At 38.6% G+C, this 24,574-nt stretch overlaps 1 protein-coding gene across 1 annotated transcript in view; it reads left to right on the top strand.

The window, feature by feature from the left end:
- Wdr49 (WD repeat domain 49) overlaps positions 1-24,574 on the top strand; it is a 158,727-nt gene that overhangs the window by 121,658 nt on the left and 12,495 nt on the right. The window contains exons 17-18 of the mRNA XM_029475360.1: positions 14,018-14,121; positions 18,515-18,661. Coding sequence (XP_029331220.1) covers positions 14,018-14,121; positions 18,515-18,661 — 251 coding nt within the window. The remainder of the gene's footprint in view (positions 1-14,017; positions 14,122-18,514; positions 18,662-24,574) is intronic.

The raw sequence follows: 24,574 nt of genomic DNA, 5'->3' as shown, positions 1-24,574 counted from the left end.
CCAATGGAGGAGCTAGAGAAAGTATCCAAGGAGCTAAAGAGATCTGCAACCCTGTAGGTGCAACAACATTATGAACTAACCAGTACCCCGGAGCTCTTAACTCTAGCTGCATATGTATCAAAAGATGGCCTATTCGGCCATCACTGGAAAGAGAGGTCCATTGGACACACAAACTTTATATGCCCAAGTACAGGGGAACGCCAGGGCCAAAAAGTGGGAATGGGTGGGTAGGGGAGTTGGGGGGAGGGTATGGGGGACTTTTGGGATAGCATTGGAAATGTAATTGAGGAAAATACATAATAAAAAAATTTAAAATAAAAAAATAATAAATATATCACACGTCTCCTTTTTTCCTAATCCATAAAATAATCAAAGTAAATAGTATATATTCCAGCCAATATCTTAGCTTTCCATTTTATTTATTTATTTATTTATTTATTTATTTATTTATTTATTTATTTATTTATTTAATTTATAATTGACAGGGTGTGAGATAGATGGAGAGAGACAGAGGTAAAGAAAGGCAAAAGGAGAGACTGGAGACACAAGTGAGAGACCCTGTAGTAGACTTTAGACTGAAATGGCTGTGACACCATCTTGTCCTGGCTCTATTTTGTGTCTGTTTAGATACTCCCACTAAGAAAATCTACCTTACCAACACTTTTAGGACTGACTGTAACTCTGACCATGATTGAGACATATTAACTAGAATTTCTGATGTTTGTGTAGGTTAAAATTAAAATAACTAAGAGAAAACATAAATCAGAAAAAATTTCAAGCGTTTACTGACAAATATTACTAAGCTATGAAAAGAGAGCTGTTGTTCTGAAGCTCCTCAAACACGGATGAGATTGCTTTTGTAAATTGCTAGATTCTTGAGCTCCAACACCAAGAGACTCTGAGGCATGAACCTATTCTTATTTTCCAGCTAATAAAAAAGATTCATATACTTTTAGTTTTGTTTAATTCGCATGGTTGTCAATAAGTATCTTATACAGATGATATCATGGCAGGTGGCAAGTACACTTTACTGGTGAAACATTTTGTGACCCTAGTATTCTCTTCTTTGTGACAAATTGGGTTACTATCTTAAAAAAAAATCAGTGTTCCCAACTTTTTATCTTTTACTGGATTTCTGTCTCATTTTGTTCCACATCCTGTCCCTCCTTGTTTTATGAAAAATAGTGCTGGTATGTTGAAAACTTACAGATCATCCTTAAAACTGAAGGTTTTTTTTTCCTCTCTCTTAGTTGTTTTTCCTACACTGAGTATATTTCTGAAGGCATAGACAATACCAACACAGGGAAGCACAGCTTTCTCTAGTATGCAGAATGCTTTTAAGGGACAAAATTACCCAATAACAACTGCTTTGCTTATGCTCTTTAAAATTCTTCTTATTCTAACCAGTTGACTTATAATAACATTGAGATTATTGTCATGAGGCAGGATATAATAATGCCATTTGGAGATTATGTAGTAATTGAAAGAAAATGGTTATAAATCCATCCTCACAATTGACTTGTTAATTGTGTCCCTTGATTCTCCCAGGAATGTGACCAGGACCATTTCAACAAATTTATCATCTGTAAATTGTCAGTTGAACTTTTCACTCTTGTTTTGCAGAATTTATAAATATTTTTATTCCTGAAAAATATTTTCTGGAACATATTTCCTTTTTCTTAATCACGATTAATCAATGACTTAACCAGTGATTAAACACAGGGAGAGAACTAGGATATTTCCTTTACTTGTGTAAAAATGCAAAAGAAAAACAAATATATGTGAGAACATGAAGAGATTTTAGGAGACTTTCTGATTAGAGTGTAACTGCAGATGCCAGTGGATTTAGAGGAGAGGATTGTGGTAAGAAAGATGGAGAGGGGCAGAAAAGGTCTAAAGAAGGAATAAGAAAGAAACCTGAAGAAAATTAAAGTTAAGTTTTATTTTCACATAAGTGCCCCCAGTTCTCTTCTTAGAAAAACATTCATTGTTACATATTATATCCTGACTTATACATGAACATCTGGTTTGCATAGCAATAAAAATAATCTCATGAAATCATGTGTGATAAGTTGTTTTAAATGCAAACCTTGGAAGAAGAAGATGAATGGAGAACTTGAAGGACTAACAGGATAGTCTTAGTGCTTAGTTAGTAACTGAAGCACAGAACTATATCATTCCTTGCATTGAATTCTGAAAGAAGAAATTACCATTTGCATTAGTCACTTTTCTATCATTGTGATAAAACATCATGACCAAGGAAACTTATAGAATGAAGGCTTTTTTTTTTTCTGGCTTATGGTCTCAGAATGATAAGAGTTCACCACCAAGCAGAAAAGAATGTCTGCTGAAACAGTTGAGAGCTCATATCTCCAACCATAAGCAGTAAACAGAGAAGAAACTGAGGATGGGAGGAAGATTTTAAACCTCAAAGTCCATCTCCAATGACTTACTTCCTCCAGTAACTCTATACTTCCTAAACCCACACAATGGCCAAATAGCATCATCAACTGGTTATCAAGTATTTACAAGCCCAAGAGTATGGGGTTGATCTTATTCAAATCACCACACTATTTGAAATGAAAAACAGTGAGGAAACAAATAAAGGCATACAGTAAGAATCAAGAACCATTATAGACATACTTTTTTTTTTCTAAGGTGATAGCAATATTTGGGGAGCTTATGCTCTGGTTCAGTAAGGTTGTCTATTGCTGCGATGAAACACCATAATTGACAGCAAGTTGAAGAAGAAAGGGTTTACTAGGTGTACTCTACCACATCACAGTCTACCCACTGAAGAAAGTCAGGGAAGGAGCAGAAACATGGCAGCATCCCTGAAGCCCTGGTGCAGAGGCCATGGAGGAATGCTGCTCAGTGGCATATATTCTCAAATTATTTGAACTAGGAAATTATGTGGAAAATGAAACATTTAGACAAAATAACCACAGGATATATTTCCATTATAAAAATAACACATTTTTAACCAAGCAAAAATTTAAAGTACAAGTAAGTAAAAAGAAAAAGATAAAATACATGAAGCAAAAATCACTGCTAAGGTTCAGGCACCTGCTCGGAAGATTTGTTCTAGGCATACTTATGAATATTAACACAAGTAATTATTGTAAAAATGTGATAAACCTCCCCATCCCACCGTCCCAAAGTGGTTATCTGAGATTTTTTGAAAACGCTGAAGAAAGAATTTTGAATGTATGTTAGATCAGCTACGGGTTGCTCAATTCTTGTGCAACATGTTAAGAATAAAATTATTAAAAGCTTTTAGTAATAGAATAAATTACTTTAGGTCTTTTTGTCTTTTATATTGAGAGACATGACTAACTCCATCTTGGGTTTAGGATCTATATTAGAGAACATGATCTAAGGTTGAACTCAAGCTAACCAAAAAGCCTGCACCTACTGTTAGACTCTAGGTCACTCCTTAACAACCATCAATCAGGAAGAAAGCACACATTACAGCTGTAGTTAAAGATATTTACTTATGAAAGTTTATAGTTTGCTTCCCAGCCTCAGACAATCATTTTAAAGGGCAACAAATTCTATAATAGTCCACCAATCAGATGTGTGCCAAGCTGGAAACCCCCTTGCTTGTTTGCTTGCCTCTATAAATGCTTACTTGGAAGTGGGCTTGGGGCTTCACCCTCCTGTCCTGCGGCATCAGAGTCAGCCTGTTGGTGGTCTTTTGGGGCTCAGGAAACAGGCACAACAATAGGTCCACTTTCCTCATTATCTATGTCTTATTAGTACATACAAATGTTATCAAAATTAATTGAAATGCAAATATGAATGGAGGCACACACACACACACACACACACACACACAGAGAGAGAGAGAGAGAGAGAGAGAGAGAGAGAGAGAGAGAGAAAGGGCTGAGAATACAGAACCATAAAGTGCTCACTGTTCAAACATAAAGACCTGAGGTCAAATCCTCAAAATCCATGTGAAAGATGGCCATGGTTTAGTGCATTTGCAAACTCAGTGCTCTTACCAGAAAATTGAAGGCAGAGACAGTAGAATCGCTGAAAGTGCTCAAAGGTCAGCTTGTCTGTCATAGTCGTTTTGAATATGCTTGGCTCAGGGAGTGGCACTATTAGGAGATATGGACTTGTTGGAGTAGGTGTGGCCTTGTTGGAGGAAGTGTGTCACTGTGGGAGTGGGCTTTGTTACCCTTCTCTTAATTTCATGGAAGACAATCTTCTTTTTTTAAAATTTCTTTCTTTTTTTAATATATTTTTTATTACATATTTTCCTCAATTACATTTCCAATGCTATCCCAAAAGTCCCCCCCACTCCCCACCCCCACTTCCCTACCCACCCATTCCCATTTTTTGGCCCTGGCATTCCCCTGTACTGGGGCATATAAAGTTTGTATGTCCAGTGGGCTTCTCTTTCCAGTGAAGGCCGACTAGGCCATCTTTTGATACATATGCAGCTAGAGCCAAGAGCTCCGGGGTACTGGTTAGTTCATAATGTTGTTGCACCTACAGGGTTGCAGATTTCTTTAGCTCCTTGGATAATTTCTCTAGCTCCTCCATTGGGGGCTCTGTGATCCATCCAATAGCTGACTGTGAGCATCCACTTCTGTGTTTGCTAGGCCCCAGCCTAGTATCACAAGAGACAGCTATATCAGTGTCCTTGCAGCAAACGCTTGCTAGTGTATGCAATGCTGTCATTGTTTGGAGGCTAATTATGGGATGGATCCCTGGATATGGCAGTCTCTAGATTGTCCATCCTTTTGTCTCAGCTCCAAACTTTGTAATCCTTCCATGAGTGATTGTTTCCAATTCTAAGAAGGGGCAAAGTGTCCACACTTTGGTCTTTATTCTTCTTGAGTTTCATGTGTTTTGCAAATTGTATCTTATATCACGCTATACTAAGTTTCTGGGCTAATATCCACTTATCAGTGAGTACATATCATTTGAGTTCTTTTGTGATTGTGTTACCTCACTCAGGATGATGCCCTCCAGGTCCAACCATTTGCCTAGGAATTTCATAAATTCATTCTTTTTAATAGCTGAGTAGTACTCCATTGTGTAAATGTACCACATTTTCTGTATCCATTCCTCTGTTGAGGGGCATCTGGGTTCTTTCCAGCTTCTGGCTATTATAAATAAGGCTGCTATGAACATATGGAGCATGTGTCCTTCTTACCGGTTGGGACATCTTCTGGATATATGCCCAGGAGAGGTATTGCTGGATCCTCCGGTAGTACTATGTCCAATTTTCTGAGGAACCGCCAGACTGATTTCCAGAGTGGTTGTACAAGCTTGCAATCCCACCAACAATGGAGGAGTGTTTCTCTTTCTCCACATCCTCGCCAGCATCTGCTGTCACCTGAATTTTTGATCTTAGCCATTCTGACTGGCGTGAGATGGAATCTCAGGGTTGTTTTGATTTGCATTTCTCTGATGATTAGGGATGTTAAACATTGTTTCAGGTGCTTCTCTGCCATTCGGTATTCCTCAGGTGAGAATTCTTTGTTTAGCTCTGAGCCCCATTTTTTAATGGGGTTATTTGATTTTCTGGAGTCCACCTTCTTGAGTTCTTTATATATATTGGAATTAGTCCCCTATCTGATTTAAGATAGGTAAAGGTCCTTTCCCAATCTGTTGGTGGCCTTTTTGTCTTATTGACAGTGTCTTTTGCCTTGCAGAAGCTTTGCAGTTTCATGAGGTCCCATTTGTTAATTCTCGATCTGACAGCACAAGCCATTGCTGTTCTATTCAGGTATTTTTCCCCTGTGCCCATATCTTTGAGGCTTTTCCCCACTTTCTCCTCTATAAGTTACAGTGTCTCTGGCTTTATGTGAAGTTCCTTGATCCACTTAGATTTGACTAATCTAACTGGATCTAACTTTTTCTTACTGCCTTCAGATCAAGATCTAAAACTCTTGACTCCTCCCGCACTCTGTGTTCCTGGATACTGACATGCTTCCTGCTTATGATAATAATGGATTGAACTTCTGAACCTGTAAACCAGCCCCAATTAAATGTTATTCCTTATAAGAGTTACCATGGTGATGATGTCTCTTCTGACCAACAGAAACCTTACGAAGACACCTGTGTAGGTTGCAGTGAACAGCAAAAAGACCCTGTGCCCACAGAGTGATATGGCTAAAACTTCTGTTTAGTCCTCTGATCTTTTCTACAACTTGTATAAGAAAATAGTTTCTTTTTTGCTTTGGATTCAAGACTAGACACTGCTATTGCCTTTAAACTGCTCCCATAATATATTGTCTAAAAAGATATATTTAATAATTTTTTGGAAACTTAATACATATTGATACCTCTCTGTCACTCTTCTCAGTTCCACTCTCGATCCCCACTGTCCCTCCTAATTTCAAACCGTCCCTTCTTTTAACATTTTTAAATAACCCATTGAGTTTAATTTGTGTTGCCTATATACTGATAAATGTGTTGTCCTGTATTAGAGCATAGCTAATTTAGCAGGGCCATGCCCTTAAAGGAGACTGACTTTCCACCCTCAGCCCACATCAACAGTCAGCAGTCTCTCAGTCGAGTTCCTGAGTTCCTACCTGGCCACAATGAAATGCTGATAATCTTGATCTTGTGCAGGAAGTCACCACTGCTGCATTTACTTGCTGTCTTATGTGTATATGGCATATGTGTATGCACATGGACCTCAGTGCATGTCTGGAGATCAGAGGACCACATTCTATAGTTTGATCTATCCTTTCATCCTGTGGACTCTAGCGGTTGAACACAGACCCTCAAGGCTGGCAACAAGTGCCTTCACACACTGAGCTAGCTTATTGGTCCCTCTTGATATCCTTTTGTTCTTTCTTTCTGTGCTTGTTTGTTTTTGTTTATTTCCTGTGATTTTGAAGGAAGGGGTTGATTTTGAGATAGAATCTCATTGTGTAGTTCTGGCTGGCCTTGATCTTATTATGTAGATCTATTACCCTCTTACTCACAGAACTCTTCCTACCTTTGCCTTCTATGTGCTGGGATTAAAGGTGTGTGTGTCCATCCATGCCCCCCACTCCTCCAAGATATCTTACTCATTGTTTTAAATTGGACCTTTTGTTTGTAACTATAAACATTTTTCTATGTGTATTATGTCCTAATAATTCAAAAGGGAAATTGAAAGAAATATTAGAGGCATATTAGCCTGGCAGGTCCAATAACATCTTTAAATAGTACATTTGGCCTCTCTTTGAAGAATTACTATGAGATGCACTCATGCAGCATCTAACAGGCGAGCTTTGGTACTTAATCACTATTACGGACAAGACAAATCTATATATTCATATAGCACCCATTAATCAATGTCCATTATTATACTACAGAAATAGCAAGCAATTCAATTCCCTCTTTGACTCTCTGTCACATTTCTTCCTTTATTCATCATTTGAAAAATTAATTTAGAGAGAGGGATTAATTATAAGAAATCAGGATAAAGTCAGATGAAAAATAAAATAGAAATTTACATTAACTTCCCAGTGATTTTAATAATGCAGTAGCCTCTCTTCAACATTAGTGCTTCTTGTCCCCTTAACAATAATAGTGTTCTATAATTTTTAGTAAGGAGTTGATATTTAAAATTGTATGTGCTATTGATTTCCTAATTATTTTGCCAGCCGATGTCATGTGGTAAGCTAAATGAGAAAATGGATAGAATTCGAGAAAAACATATACAAAAATCATAAAGTTCTATTTTAAGTTAGAAATTATCTGACAGAAGTCTTGAAGGGTGGATAGTCAGCTTTTGCCAACACTCAGTGGTGATAATTATCCTATGCTCAGATATGAAATATAAAACCCTATTAATTTTTAAAATTGAAGTCTTTAAAGTCCTAAAGCAGTACGCTGTCATTTTGGTAGTTATATTTCCTAATGGCCTGTGTGAACATTCTGGTTGTTCCCGAGAGTCCTACAACTTGCTAGAAAGTAGTGTTATAACTTCCTTCTTAGGGTAAAATAATGTCATGTGGTTGAATAAAATAATAGTAACCCACATTTATTGAGCTTTTATCATATTCCATGAACTATTTTTATTGGTTATTTTATTTATTTACCTTTCAAATGTTATCCTCCCTCCAGGTTTCCTCCTCTGCAAACCCCCTATCCCATCCTCTGCTTCTATGAGGGTGCTCCCCCATCCACCAATTCCTGCCTCACTACCCTAGGATTCCCCTATGCTAGGGAATTGACCCTACACAAGACCAAGGGCCTCCCTCCCATTGATGCCAGATAAGGCAATCCTCTACTACATATGCAGCTGGAGCCATGGGTCCCTCCATGTATACTCTTTGGTTGGTGGTTTAGTCCTTGTGAGCACTGGAGGGTGGGGGATGGGTCTGGTTGGTTGATCTTGCTGTTATTTCTATGGGATTGCAAGCCCCTTCAGCTTCTTCAGTCCTTTCCCTAACTCCTCCATTGGTGTCCCTGTGCTCAGTCTGATGGTTGGCTGTGAGCATCTGCATCTGTGTTTGCCAGGCTCTGACAGAGCCTCTCAGGGGCAGCTATACCAGGCTTCCAGGAACTATTTAAGGACTTTTTTCACTTACCTCATTTACTCTCACTATACTCCCAGGAGACAGGTATTATTTTTATGCCATTTTACATCTGGAAAAGTCAGGAAAAGAGGATCAAATAACTACCCAAAGGATTCATACAAGATATCCTAGCTGTAAAGCTACAACTTTTATATTGTTATGCTGCTTGCCTAGCATGTACCAGATTAAAATGATGAAGAATTACTGTCCAACTCACTGAGTATTTTGTGAAGTACCTGTTGTAGCAAAGATACTGGCATTTTCTTTTCTTTTTATACCTAGTAGGATTCTGGAGTTCTTGTCATGATTACTGTATTTCCTGTCTACATCCAGAGCAGAGAGGAATTGCTATTACATCTGCTGAAGCAAAAGTACCATGTAAACTAGTTTTGAAGAAACAAATATTTAAGCCTTTTATTGCATTCTTCTGCTTCACTTTTTCTTCTTCTCTCATATAATACATTTAGATCCAAGTTTCCCCTCCTATCCACTCCTCCAAGTCTCCTCCCAACCTCCAATCTCCCCAGATCCACTCCTCCTCTATTTCCCTTCAGAAAAGAGAAGGTGTGAGTGTTTCATGGCCATTCTTAGCTGGTGAAGAGACCTGTCTGGTTAATTCCAGTAACAAATGAGACTTTTACATGTTAATCATTTAAGAGATCCCTGTGCAGTTGATGTCCTCTAACTTCCTGGACAAGTGGTTTATTAACTTAAGCTTGTTTTATAGGTAGTCATTTACGTAAGTCAATCCATACAATAATGCCTGGAAGCTTCTTTTAATTTCTGCCCACTTCTCTAATTTCTGCATGAGACAATTTGTGTTTAAAAAAAGATATTTAATTTAAACTATATTGAATCATACTGCAAAAAGCGAAGGGTCCAACACCAGTAAGAGGTCATCATACCTTGGTAAAAGTCTGGAATGGTGTTAACTATTCAGTTTGGGACCTTCCTAGTTCTCAAGCTTTTATACTCAATTTATGTCTATGACACTTTTCTAGTGAAATTGTATTATTAGTCCAATAGTTGTAAAGTTTACCTCTACCACAACCCACCTTTCTTCTCACTACCATATTCTTACTGTTTCAGATTTCTTTACAGTCTTAAAATGCTTAGTTTAATCAGTGAATACCAGAAATAGCTAACTAATGTGCTAGGTTTAAAAATATTTAATTTATTATTTTTCCTTATGTGTGTGTCTAGATGTGGGTTTGTGCTCATGAATGCAGGTGCCTTTGAAGGTCCAAGATGTTTGATTCTTCTGGAGCTGGAGTTACAATCAATTGTTAGCCTTCCTACATGGGAACTAGGAATCAAACTGGAGTCCCCTGAAAGAGAAATATATGTTCTTAAGAGCTGGATCATCTCTAGTCCTGACAATATGCTAATTTTATAGGCAATAAGCTATTTTGAGGGAGACCAATCCAGCATCACTGGGAAAGAACTTCACATATACCTAAAGTTTATTTTCAGAGAGTACACTGTTAATCCTGAGATTTGCCAGAAAAGCTAGTTTCACCATTTTGAGCCAAATTTGAAGGAAGCTCTATTAAATATTAAATACTGACCAAGAGAATGGTTGGTCAGAACCATTTCCTAGATCTTTCTAACTGGAATGGCCTCAAGCCACGTGTTGTAGGGGCTCATAAGGACAAACCTATAGACCATAGTACTTTCTCATGAGCGATTGTTACTTCCCACGAACTATAATGTAATTCCCAGCATTAAAGGAAGTTACCTGGTTCCCGAGCAGATGGAACTTTTGGGTATTTCACAAACCTCTCGTAGAAAATGTGTGATTCCAAATATATCTTTCACAGATATATGGACACTCAAGACCACCATCCAACTTTTCTCCTCACCTCACCTAAATTATGGAAGCTTCTTCTAAAGAAAAATTAAATGATAATGACTACAGTAAGCTTGTTATTCATGTCAAATTGGCAGTATAATATTAACTATGTAATGAAGGTTAATATCATCAATTAGGTACCAGAGTTTCTCTTATAGTGGTCAAGACAGCACTTCACCTTCATTGCCTTGCTCCCAGTGACCAACAACTCCAGTGTAACCACATGAAAAATGTCATTCAGGTCCAAGTGATGGGATAGTATACTAAAAGTATGACAAGTGCTCCTTGAAACTGTCAATGTTGTGATAACCAGGAAAAATATGAGTGTTATAGGCTAGAGAAGGCTCAGAATCCAGATACTTAAACAGAATTTTGACATTACAGAAAAAGGACACTATGAAAAACAACAACATTAATAACACTAAAATATTAAGAGTTTAGTTAATAATGAGGCATTAATATTTATTTTTAAAATAATAATTCTTAAAATTAATGTATTTACTTTATTTGTACGTGTGTATGTTTGATTTTATAAGTCCATGTGTACCATTTGCTTGAAGCAGTCATTAGGGGCCAGGAGGCATCAAAACCAGAGTTACAGGTAATAAATTGAGAACATGATCACTCCAAGGTAAGGTTGGGAGGCAAGTTTTATTGTAGATATGAAGGAGAGTACATCTGGAAAAATCTAGAGCAGGGGATATAAGCAGTATACTGAATATGGCCAATGGGAGGAACATGAAAGACTGTGAAAGGAACAGAGGAAGGATAGAAAGAAAGGAAGATCCAGGGGCAAGAGAGAGGGTGGCAAGAGAGGAAAATAATGACAAGAAACAAAGGTCACATAGCTGGCCTGGCAGGGTTATATTTCCTGGGGCAAAGGAAGTCCGTGACGGGGAGAAGTTTAGGGCAAGGGGTAAGTTGGCAAGAGCTGAGAAGAGCCACTGGTAGATGGGATGCTGGGAAATCCTGGAGGCCAGCGTCTACTCTGCTATACTAATGGGTACCACTGGTGGCTACTTTTCCTGAGTTTGTTTTGTTTTGCTTGCTTGTTTGTGCAGTCATTGTGTTGGCACGTAAGAGCTGGAAACTGAACAGTGGTCTTCTTCACGAGCTCTCCAGCTGTGAAGATCGCTTTCTTAAAATGTAATAAGTATTAATGTACAATTTTCAAAAAGGAAAAAAATGAGTAAGTGTTGTCCCTGAAATCTGGAGCATTATTATGACCTTTTCTAAACCAAAAAATGTTTTCCAGAAGTCAATAAATTCTTAAATTGTGTAAATTCCACTGATAGTAAACTTAAACACATGACACACAGATTGACTTGTATTGATATTTTTAAGATGAGTTCCTGAGATACAGTAAAAATAGAATTGAGGAAAAGAAAAGATAGTAAATGAACATTTATTGAATAATACTATTAGACACATCATGAAGTTTTTAATCCATGGACAGATTTAAAACCCACAGCAAGATGGTGGGAGAGATAACTTAGTGGAAAAGGCCTTTCCTGGTGTTGTAGAAAGCTGGAATTTTTTTGCAGTCACTACATCCAGAGATAACATCCATCCGTACCTACAGCTCCAAAGGATCTGACACTTTCCCTGTTCTTTACATCCATTTGCATAAATGCACGCAGGCACACATGCATGTGCGTGAACACACACACACACACACACACACACACACACACACACACACACTAAAATAGTTCCCCCAAACAAAAACAGCCACAGAGCACCATTATATAGAAAGAAAATTGAGAATTACCTCATGATTCCATTGTTACAAAATCTGCAACAGATTGGGAATAAATACTAGCAAGTTGGAGAATGGTGATCATGAAAGGCCAGGCGATATGGAAAAGGGATTCAGGGAAGTGGGAAGTCAGAAAGTGCCCATCATTCCACATGACTTGAGTAAGATGGGTATTTTCAGGTCTGGTGCTCATTATATATCCCTAGTGACTTTTGTAAACAGAAATTTTATCTGTTAAGCCAGACATCTATGATAGTGAATCCTTTTTTTTTTTCTTTTTTTAAAATTTCAATATTTTTTATTACTAGATATTTTATTTATTTCCATTTTAAATTTTATCCCATTTCCTCATTTTCCCTCAAAACCCCACAATCCCTTCTCCCTCCCCCTGCTCACTAACCCACCTACTCCTGCTTCCCTATCTTAAGAATCTGAGAACATTTTCTCTTTTCTGGCAGGTTCTACAGAGGTATGACACATTTCTTTTCATGCATTATTCAGAGTTCTTTAAAGGAACAGAACTGGTGTGTGTGTGTGTGTGTGGGGGGGTGCTTGTGTGTGTGTATGTGTGTGCGTGTGTGTAATTTATTAGAGTACTTACAAATTATGATATGGTTAGCCTAGCAATGACAGTCTTCCTGCAGAATGGCCAAGAATCCAGTAAAGATCACGAGACTGGATGTCTCAGCAGTTCATGTCTGACGATGGAGTCCTATAGACTTCCTAGAGATCTTCTGGTCTTCAGTCAACACTGAGAATCCAAAGAAATAGGTCTAACATCAGTAAAGGAATGCTTCATAAACAGGATAAACAAATTTGCCATTGAAAGTGGGAACAAAGAGGCAAAATACAAATGCTTCCTTCTTCCATGTCATTTTATGTAGGCTACCACCAGAAAGTATGGTCCAGATTTTGGGTAGTTTTTCTCATACAAAATGATCCAATGAATAAGATCTTTCAGAGAGGTGCCAGCTGCTTGGGTTTTTGTTGTTGTTGTTGTTTTGTTTTTGCTTATTTATTTTTTAAATTAGGTATTTTCCTCATTTACATTTCCANTGCTATCCCAAAAGTCCCCCATATCCTCCCCCCCGACCCCCCTACCCACCCACTCCCACTTTTTGGCCCTGAAATTCCCCTGTACTGGGGCATATAAAGTTTGCAAGTCCAATGGGCCTCTCTTTCTGGTGATGGCCGACTAGGCCATCTTTCGATACATATGCAGCTAGAGTCAAGAGCTCCGGGGTACTGGTTAGTTCATAATGTTGTTCTACCTACAGGGTTGCAGATCCCTTTAGCTCCTTGGGTATTTTCTCTAGCTTCTCCATTGGAGGTATGCAGTCAAGTTGACAACCAAGATTAGGTACCTTAGCTCCCCATGTTTCATTGTTAGATGTTCTGTGCATTCCAGCTCTTCTCAAGTATTCTTATAGATCCACACAGAAACTTAAGATTATTTATCATTTTTGGTTTTTGGGTTTTGGGTACTCTAACAAAAGAGCCATGGCTTAAAAGATGCTGACAGATGGCAATGCTCACTTTCTGTGGGTCATCCACCTATGCACAAGGCAAGGGAAGTGTGAATTTGTTTCTATGGAATTTTCTTTTCTATTATTTTTCCCTGATTTTGCATCTGACAGTCTTTTCTGGGCTACACTTTTGTATTTTCTCTTTGATACTATCACTTGGATAGCTGACATTTTATTCAAAAGCATGGCTTCAATAGTATAGGTTGATATTACAGTCATGATTTACAAACACAGAAATAAATATGCCTTTTGTAAAAGTAAGGTATTTATTACCATACCAGAAAGTATCTGTCCATTCTTGTAATTATTGTTGCATTTTATCATGAATTGTTTTTTCCCATACCAGATCATCAGAAGAAATGAATTTCAGTCTGAAATATAAAAGGAGAAATAGCTTTAAGAAAAAAGCATATAAACCTTGCTATGGTGAAGTTATACAAAAATCAACTAGTAAGTAATTGCTATGGACACACTATAGAAAAACATTTTATAATATAATGTGACTGGGACAAAAATCTTTGTCATCTAGCAATAACATTCACTTTTCATAATAAATACAATGTATGATTCTGTTATCTTCATTTGATAAAAGAGGAAGGTAAATCTTGGGCTTATTAAATATCATGCTGGGTTTATGGCATACATAACCTAGCTGTAAGGTATAAGCCATTTAAACCAGAAAACTTGTATAAGGTACTTTTTATAGTTACAAAAATACAGGTAGCACCAGAATTGAAATACTTTCCATTAACTTCCAAAAGAAACAAACAAAACAAAACAAAACAAAACAAAACAAAACAAAACAAAACAATTAAACAAACAAAAAAACTAATAAGGGGAAAAATGGGAGATGGCTCAATGGGTAAAGCACCTAGTCCTCGTAGCCAGATCACCTGAATTACACTGAGGCTCATTGTTTCCATAGGAAAAGGAAGCAGGGAGGGCAAAATGATCCCTGTTACAAAGCAGGATTTCTCCTTTTTACTCTTTCATTCAGCCTGGAATCACAGTCTATGGAGTTCTGCCACCTATGTTCAGAGTGGGTCTTCCCTCATCATTCAAACCTCCCTAGAAATATGCTTACTACACTTTCCAGAGTTGTGCTCACTAGGCCACTGTGAATGCAGACTCATTGACAGTGAGAATCACCCACCAGTACAGTTGGATAAGGATCTAAAAATGTTGATCTCATGAAAGTTGAGAATAGGAGGAAGAGGAGGAGGAGGATAAGGAGAAAGAATGGGGAAATCTTGACCAACAACAACAGTACACTGGATAAAATAAGAAGTTTCCATGGGGTATTGTAGAGTAGGATAACTGAAATATTTCCATCATAATATAAGTATTTGGGCATATACTTTTAAATTGATTTAGTCATTATTACAATGAATGTATATATGAAAATACCACATGACACCTCATTTTATATATATATAAATATATATATATATATATTATATATATAATTTTTAGAGATTAGTTAAAAACTTTTAATTTTAATCAAAAACAAAAAGGATAAAATATGAAGTAAGTTTACAATTATTTTTCTTCCAGGAATCTCAAATCCATATGAAAAAGGGGATCATTCTCATCTAGTTGTTGAATGACCAGAAAAATATAACTGAAAACCTGTAATAATGGTATCTGTAGTCTTAGCATTTAGGACGTGAAGATAGGTCATTTGAATACAGGAATTTGAGACTGTTTTGGGTAATAAAAGATAACTGTCTTAGGGTTTTATTGCTGATAGGAGACACCAAGAGCAACCAACTGGTCATATATTATATTATTCAAATTTCAGTTTTTAAAATATTTTTATTAGGTATTTTCCTCATTTACATTTCCAATGCTATCCCAAAAGTCCCCCATACCCTCCCCACCACTCCCCTACTCACCCACTCCCACTTTTTTGCCCTGGCGTTCCCCTGTACTGGGGCATATAAAGTTTGCATGACCAATGGGCCTCTCTTTCCAGTGATGGCTCACTAGGCCATCTTTTGATACATATGCAGCTAGAAACAAGAGCTCCGGGGTACATGCTCCACTATGTTCATAGCAGCCTTATTTATAATAGCCAGAAGCTGGAAAGAACCCAGATGCCACTCAACAGAGGAATGGATACAAAAAATGTGGTACATTTACACAATGGAGTACTATTCAGCTATTAAAAAGAATGAATTTATGAAATTCCTAGGCAAATGGNTGGACCTGGAGGGCATNATCCTGAGTGAGGTAACNCAATCACAAANGAANTCANATGATATGTNCTCACTGATAAGTGGATATTAGCCCAGAAACTTAGAATACCCAAGATATAAGATACAATTTGCTAAACACATGAAACTCAAGAAGAATGAAGACCAAAGTGTGGACACTGTGCCCCTTCTTAGAATTGGGAATAAAACACCCATGGAAGGAGTTACAGAGACAAAGTTTGGAGCTGAGACAAAAGAATGGACCATCTAGAGACTGCCATATCCAGGGATCCATCCCATTATCAGCCTCCAAACGCTGACACCATTGCATACACCAGCAAGATTTTGCTGAAAGGACCCTGATATAGCTGTCTCTTGTGAGACTCTGCCGGGGCCTAGCAAACACAGAAGTGGATGCTCACAGTCAGCTATTGGATGGATCACAGAGCCCCCAATGGAGGAGCTAGAGAAAGTACCCAAGGAGCTAAAAGGAACTGCAACCATATAGGTGGAACAACAATATGATTTTTTTTATTATTTTGTTTTTTTATTAGGTATTTATTTCATTTACATTTCCAATGCTATCCCCAAATTCCCCCACCCACTCCCCCACCCACTCCCACTTCTTGGCCCTAGCATTCCCCTGTACTGAGTCAGATAAAGTTTGCACGACCAATGGGCCTCTCTTTCCAGTGATGGCCAACTAGGCCATCTTCTGATACATATGCAGCTAGAGACAAGAGCTCTGTGGGGTACTGGTTCGTTCATATTGTTGTTCCACCTATAGGGTTGCAGATCCCTTTAGCTCCTTGGTTGCTTTCACTATCTCCTCCATTGGGGGCCCTGTGATTCATCCAATAGCTGTCTGTGACCATCCAAGGCAACTCTTATAAAGGAAAAATTTTAACTGGAACTGGCTTACAGTTTCAGAGGTTCAGTCCATTATCATCATGATGGGAAACCTGGCCTCTTGCAGGGAGACTTGGTGCTAGAGGAGTCAAGAGTTCTACATTTTGATTCAGAGGCAGCCAGGAGAAGACTATCAACTGTAAGAAACCAGGAGGAGGCTCTGGATCACACTGGCCAGAATTTAGTTCACGTGTACATACACACACACAGACACAAATGTGTGTGCACACACACAGACACACACACACACAGACACAGACACACACACACAAGTGTGACTTCCACAGTCACTCACTTCCTCTAATAAGACTTCATCTCCTCCTATAAGGCCACATCTCCTAACAGTGTCACTTCCCATGGGCCAAGCATATTCCAACTCCCACAAACTCCCTGATTCAAAATGATGATGTTGTATGAGGATTATGATGATTATGTTGATAATTCAAACATGAAATCATTGTTACATTAAATTCTTAGAAGCACAAATGAAGATTATTCCTGAAGATATAAAATTGAGTAAAACTGCTTACTAGAATTTTTTCTTAAAGTTGTATTTGATAGCTGAATTTTCATGAGGCAGATATCATGGCTGTAGGAGTTTTGATGAAACTACTCTCAAAATGTACATAGTAAGTTGTTAACAACGTCCATTTCATACATTTATTTGGGCCTGGGATCTATGACATATTATATGTACAATACTTTAACCAGTACCAGTTATTTTAACTCAAAACATGACTTCATAAGTTAAGCATACTTGTAGTGGGTGAATAGTGTAGAATTCACCAATAGTTTAAACCCTGGTAAAATATTTGATGAGGAATGTGAGGTGTTAAAACTGAAATGAATTTGTATGAATTGTCACAATTACTTGGCTTAGCACCCTGACTCTCAGAGTGACCACTGGTCTAGTACTATGAGCATTATGGAAAACATTAAAAATGTAAATTGTAGTATCATTATCCTCTTTTTCTTCCAGATTGAAAATAAAAGGCAGAAGCCAGGTGTGGTATATAGTAACCCCTGATTTAATACACTCTCTGAGTGATAATTCTGAAGGGTGATAAAATAGAATAGCCGGACTTACCTTGGAGACCAAGTACATCAGGATAGGAAACCACAGTTCCTGCCTCCATAGGACTAATAGCCGTAGATATAAAATTGCATATCTTGAATAAGCATTTATTAGTTTCTTTTTTATTACTCACTTGAGACAATAAGGTTATAACTTTTTTCAGTTTGTTCAAAACTTTGCTTTTAACATGTGTCTTACATAAACCCTTTACTTTTCACAGAATAAATAAAACACTGTCTGGCTTATATTATAGTGGAAGGAAAAAGTACCTGTCAGTTCAAAAATTTAGGTGTTTTTGTTCAAGAACCACTGAAAAAATATATTCCATTTCACAAAGAACATAATTTCCTTTCAGATAAAAGAGAGATTGAAGCCTTTCCAAAACTATAGAATACTTATCTGCAAGAGAATATTGTAGAACACACACAAAATGCAAAACAAATAAAAAAGAAGCCATGAGTTCCTCTTTGTCCCTTTGACCAGAAAGGACCCTGTGGGATTATTTTGAGGAGCAGTAGGGGATGTGGTGATCACTGCAGTTGAGCCTTCTGGATAATAGGAAGATTAAAATTTTAAAAAGTGAATTTGGGAATACATTAGCTCATTTCAAAGAGTTAATGACATTGTCCTTTCTCTCTCTTCCTTCCCTTAAATCTGTTTGAAGGCCCATTTGGGTCCTTAAGTCTTGGAACCCTGAAAGAGCTGCCTGAAGTGAAGAAACCTGCATTTCTTCTAGACCCAGACAAATACTTTAAGGAAGGGCCAGAAGAGGATGTATCCCAAATTCCAGAGCTTCCTTTGCTCTCTGAAAGTAAGTCCTCAGCCTGCCTACAATCACCTTTCTTTCTTCATACGATTCAATTAAGGGAAAAGGAAGTAAAAGGAGACTAGCAGGAAAATAACACGTTTGCCTTGTAGGTTGCCATGAAACAAAAGAGTGCTGTGGTTGTCAAGATTCACAGCTCTGTGCTCTCAGAAAGAAGAGCTAACAGGCTGCAGTGCATGAAATGCATATTTCTGTTGTGTCAGTGTTCTGAAAACAGACTGCCTTGCATACTATGAATCTGCTATGGATGAATACCTCTCCTCCCTAAATAACCTTTATTTTCAAAACTGATACCAGAGACAGAAACATCATGAGATTCTAAAGATTTAGAGGAGAGTCTCTGGCAATCTGACTCTGTTCTTTCCATGACTCTATAAATAGAGGCTACTTAAAGTACATTGTCTCTGAGGCTCCAGCTGCAGTGCAGGGCTAATAAGAGAGGACAAGGAAGCTTAACTTGAAAAATGCAAGTGAATGATCTCTGAGGATTTCGAGAGAACGTGTGCACAAGTGTGCTCTATTTTTCAGACTATTCTAGCCTGTGCAGTTTGAGAGCATTGACAAGTAAGATCTGTGCAAACATCTTTCCTACAAAGGAAGCCTTGTGAGAATTCTGGCAACATAACCTGAAAATGGGAGAGGCACGGAGAGAAGCATATGGGCACTGTAGGGAATCTCATTTAAAATAATTGATGGAAATGCAGTGTTTTCAACATGTAATACTGAAAGCAGACAGAGCTCTGTGGCAGTCACCTGAGATTCACAGTGTCAAAATTTTCCAGTGTCTGACATAGGGTTCAATATCATTCTTGAACAATACCTTTGAAGGAAGTAGTTGTTTTCTTAGAGTCACACCAGGTGACATTTAAGCTTCTTCCTGCTGAGTCGAAAAAGAGAACCAACTGGTCATATATTATATTATTTCAAATTTCAGTTTTCAACTGTCACTTCCAGTCTTCTACTACCACTTTGCTAGATGATTCTTAAACTTCCTCTTTTCTAAATTTGTAATTTGCTCGTTTTCTTTCATTTTCCCCCTCATTTCTCTTATAAGTATTTATTTATGTGTGTGGAATGGGGTTTCAAATTTTTCTTTCTGTTATTTTTCATAAGGATGCTTTAAAGTTAACAATGGATATGTGTGCTGGGAAGACGGGTCCCAGGATAAAATATTTGCTGTTAACTAGATTTTGGATCTCCAGAAACCATATCAGTGAATGGGGGTGCATGCTTTCAGCCTATAAACCTAGCACCCAAGAATTAGGAGAGTCAGCAAGTCCTCAGGAGAAGCTGCCTAGCTAGAATTGGCTGTATGGTGATCTGTGAGTTCAGCAAGAAACCCTGCCTCAACAAAAAAAGTGAAGCATGGAAGCAGAAAACACCTGATAGTACTTTGGGCCTCATATGGACATGCACACTAATGAACATACACTGACACACATGTGCCTACTACACACATGCACATATAGGCTCACTATGTACATATTAAAAACAAATGTAGAGAATATTTATCTTCTTGCATGTATCACAGACCCAGAGAATCAGGGAGTATCTAGTAAAAAATTGAATCATGAGTCAGGACAAAGCACTGGGATGAGCATATGAAGACACTGAGTGGAACAAGAAGGCAGAATTCAGGCAAGAAAAACATGACATCAAGTACATAAAACGCACATGGCAAGCAGTGGGAGAGAAAAGCAGCCAGAAGCACAAACCTATCCTCAGCCTTGAGAGTCCTTATATGTGGACAGGCTACTTCTGTTCTACAGTATCAAGAATGGATACTTGGTTTGTCCTTATGGACAGGGAGTCTGTACTTTGAGTGGGTATGGGGGTGGTTTGATATATGCATGAAAACACTAAAAATATATGCAATAGTAAGAAATTTATGGAGAGCAATAATTTATATTTTTCCACAATTCTCTGAAAATTTAAAGCATATAGCTTTGTTCAATTTTTCTTCCTTCTTGTATGCATCTAGCCCATTATAAATACCGAGTGCCTTCTCTTTTTGTACAGAGTATTTCCTAAGGTAGAGATTGAATACTTTTGTATCAGTGGTAGATGTTGGAGACACAGAGATAATATCAGGAGTTTCAGCCTGTAAATGTTGCATTTCTGAAGGGAAAATATCCTGGCAGTCAGGAACCAGGGAATACTACAAAAATCACACCCCCACAAAAAATCTCAGAGAAGACATTTATGGGGATGGGAAAACCCAAGAGGATGGCTGCCTCTGTTCAGGTCAGAAGATACTAGTCAAATGAGCAGTAGATAGGGCTTATATAGTATTTCTTAGGGGGTAAGCTATTCAGAGTGGAACTTTCCAGTTCTGGTGGGATTTCAAGTCTTGAGCTTGGTGTTGCTCAAAGATTGGTTGTTTTTCCTGCTTTTGGATTGGTGTGTTCCTGTGGCAATCTCAGGAATTGGCGGGCTTTCCTGTTTAGGAACTGGTGGGATTTTATTTTTCTCGTTGGGCAAGGCCGGGCCATTCTCCTACCTCAGGACTGGGAATGACAATTACAGCCATTAGATAATGACTATTAGAGACATTAGGAAAGTCTTCAGGTTGGGCCTAGCTGATGGAACTCCTAAGGCAGGGCCTAACCACTTTTCTGCCTTGAGGATTTACAAAGCTTACAAATCTATACAAAGTTTATAAAAGGTAGTTCATGGCAGGAAAGCCTTTCTCTGCCCCTTGAGTTACCTTGAATAAGCAAACATTCTCCCCTAGTTTAGCTTCCTATTGATTAATGTTAGGGATCTGGAAAGTGAGCAACTTTATCATGAGACTTCTTCTTGCTGCTTAGGGGTGTTGAGTTCCTTGGAGAAAGTTTGATCCTCACCATCAGGATACAATCAGATATTGCAGGCCTCCTGCTCAGTGACTAGAGGCTGGAAAAGCTGTAGTAGCAACTAATTTCAAGACTAGTTAGAATTTTTTTGGTACTGTTGTTGAAGGAAACTGGACAAAAAGAATATGAGGGAGGTTGTGGTTCATGGGATTAAGAAAAGGAAGAGGAAAGGGGTTAAAAAAGATAGTCTCATATTGTTGTTCCTCCCAACCAGTACACCCAGAGCTTGTGTCTCTAGTTGCATATGTAGCAGAGGATGGCCTAGTTGGCCATCAGTGTGAGGAGAGGCCCTTGGTCTTGTGAAGATCATATGCCCCAGTATAGGGGAATTCCAGGGTCAGGAAGCAGGAGTGGGTGGGTTGGGGAGCAGGGCAGAGGGAGGGTATAGGGAACTTTCGGAGAGGAAACTAGGAAAGAGAATAGCATTTGAAATGTAAATGAAGAAAATAACTAATAAAAAATTTAAAAAAGAATATAAAAAAAAGATAGTCTCTAATTTCTTACATTTTTTGGAGATCTTTCTGGAGTTATTAGATTTTATCTATTACTATTCCATATTGATTAACATAGAAGCAACATTTTCACCCAAGCCCACCTCTCTCTGCTGTCAATATATCTAATCTTCACCAGGATTTAATAACACTATGGCAGCCAGTGAGTCTGTTTGGTCTTGAAGGGTAAGAATGGTCTGAGATGCTCATTGGAGAGCCTAGATGAACTGAGAGGAGAACCAATGGTAAATAGCTAAGGAAGTAGTCATTTTGCTGTACCACTGGGGTTGGCAGCAGTTATTCCCAGGACTGCTAGAAAGGGTATGGCCTGAATCACTTGTTCATCACGCTCTGCCACTAAAATCCAGGGACAGAATTTGGCAAGGGTTCCTCATTGTTTACCACCACTGGTTTTTGGGAAAGGAGCATCAGGACAGAGATCTCAAATGACCCATGAGGTACGCAACTATAAGTTTAAGTGCTACAGAGAATCAAGGCATTATGAATGTTTGGGAATATGGGTTGAAGTGTTATTACAGTCTGCAGACTCCAGTGTGTTCACAAAGTTCCTCAGAGTTCTCTGAGGAATTAAAGCAGTCTGTGAGAGAAGGTATGGCAGGGAAGTGGGATTAATATCATCTAAGAGGAATGATATGAGGGCTATGAGGACCTTTGAGGAGCTTTGGACCACTTCTTCTTACCACATCTATACCTAGGGGTTGAGAGAGTGGTATGTGTACCCTATGTATTTTGATTGTGCTTTTTGGGCAGCTTTCATGAATGTTGTATTAAAGTTTACCAATGTCTCCCACCTCCCATCTGGGGTGTCATGTGTCCTTAATTAGAATATAAAAATTTGGGGGGATTATTTGTGAAGTGACAGAAGGTGCCATCACTGAAAATCCAGCATGCCAGTTTTTGCCATTTGAGCTGTACTTAGGCCACGCTGCTTGTAGTAACAGAGTGAACTTCTAAAAAATTCTGAGTCAGTACAGGAAAAAAGAATGGATTGCAAAATGAATTGTGCTGGAAGGGAGTTTCTATAAGCTCTAAAAGAGGAACTGAAAGCCTGTGGAAGTCCAGGAGGGCACAGAGAAACTCTAAGACTTCCAGGTCAGAATTGAGAGACAAGGTCACAGAGGCCCAGAAAGGCTTCAGGAAACTGGGGCTCAGCAGGAAGCTCCTAGGGGAAGAGGAAGGGAAACCTGGAGAGAAAGTTGAGCAAGTATCTTAATAACCAGAGAGTTGACCACATGGTGGTGACACAGAGAGTGTAGCAGGCACCTGGGGCCAGAGGAAGGCTCCTTATTAAGTAGGAGAGGAGAAATGAATGACTAAGCAGGTGGAGGGAAGAAGCTGCTAGAGAGGTAGACTTTAGAATTTGGAACTGAATATAATAGGTGGATGAAACAAATGATCGGTTTATGCTTAAAGAGTGGAAATTCAGTTACTTGAGTCAGTGTGAAATATTGAGACATGACAATGGCTGTAAGGTAAGTGTAAATCCTTTACTAATGCTATGTGAAGAGAGATCTCTGGAAGGGGGTGGTGTTTGGAGACCCTGGTGTGTTAGGAGATGGTATAAGTGGTGAAAGGAAAGGACAGTGATTGGTGACCTTAAGGTTAACTGCTTTGATTCTTCTTCTTCTTCTTCTTCTTCTTCTTCTTCTTCTTCTTCTTCTTCTTCTTCTTCTTCTTCTTCTTCTTCTTCTTCTTCTTCTTCTATTTTCTTTATTTACATTTCAAATGTTATCCCCTTTCCTGGTTTCCCCTCCGAAAACCCCCTATCCTCTCCCCCTCCCCCTGCTCACCAACACACCCACTCTCACTTTCCTGTCTTGACATTCCTCTACACTGGTCATGGAGCCTTCACAGGATCAAGGTCCTCTCCTCACATTGATGTCCAACAAGGCCATCTGGTACTACATATGCAGCTGGAGCCATGGGCCCCTCCATGTATACTCTTTGGTTGGTTGTTTAGTCCCTGGGAGCTCTGGGTGAACTGGTTGGTTCATATTGTTGTTCCTCCTATGGGGCTGTAAGGTCCTTCAGCTCCTTTGGTCCTTTCTCTAGCTCATCAATTGGGGACCTTGTGCTCAGACATTTTAAACAAATGGTGCTGGTTCTATTGATGGTTAGAATGCAAAAGAATGCAAATCGATTCACTCTTATCTTTTGGTACAATGCTCAAGTCCAAGTGGATCAAGGACCACCACATAAAACCAGATACACTGAAACTGATAGAAAAGAAAGTGGGGAAGAGCCTCAAGCACATGGACACAGGGGGAAATTTCCTGAACAGAACACCAATAGCTTATGCTCTAAGATCAAGAATCGACAAATGGGACCTCATACAATTACAAAGCTTCTGTATGGCAAAGGACACTGTCAATAGGACAAAACAACAATCAGTAGATTGGGAAAAGATCCTTACCAACTTCTTTGATTATTATATAAGAAATTCAGCCGGGTGTGGTGGCGCACGCCTTTAATCCCAGCACTCGGGAGGCAGAGGCAGGCGGATTTCTGAGTTCGAGGCCAGCCTGGTCTAC

Source organism: Mus caroli, chromosome 3 (assembly GCF_900094665.2).
Source record: "Mus caroli chromosome 3, CAROLI_EIJ_v1.1, whole genome shotgun sequence".
NCBI classification, from domain to species: Eukaryota; Metazoa; Chordata; class Mammalia; order Rodentia; family Muridae; genus Mus; species Mus caroli.
Note: the sequence above shows the minus strand (reverse complement) of the source record. Positions and strands in the feature narration are given on the sequence as shown.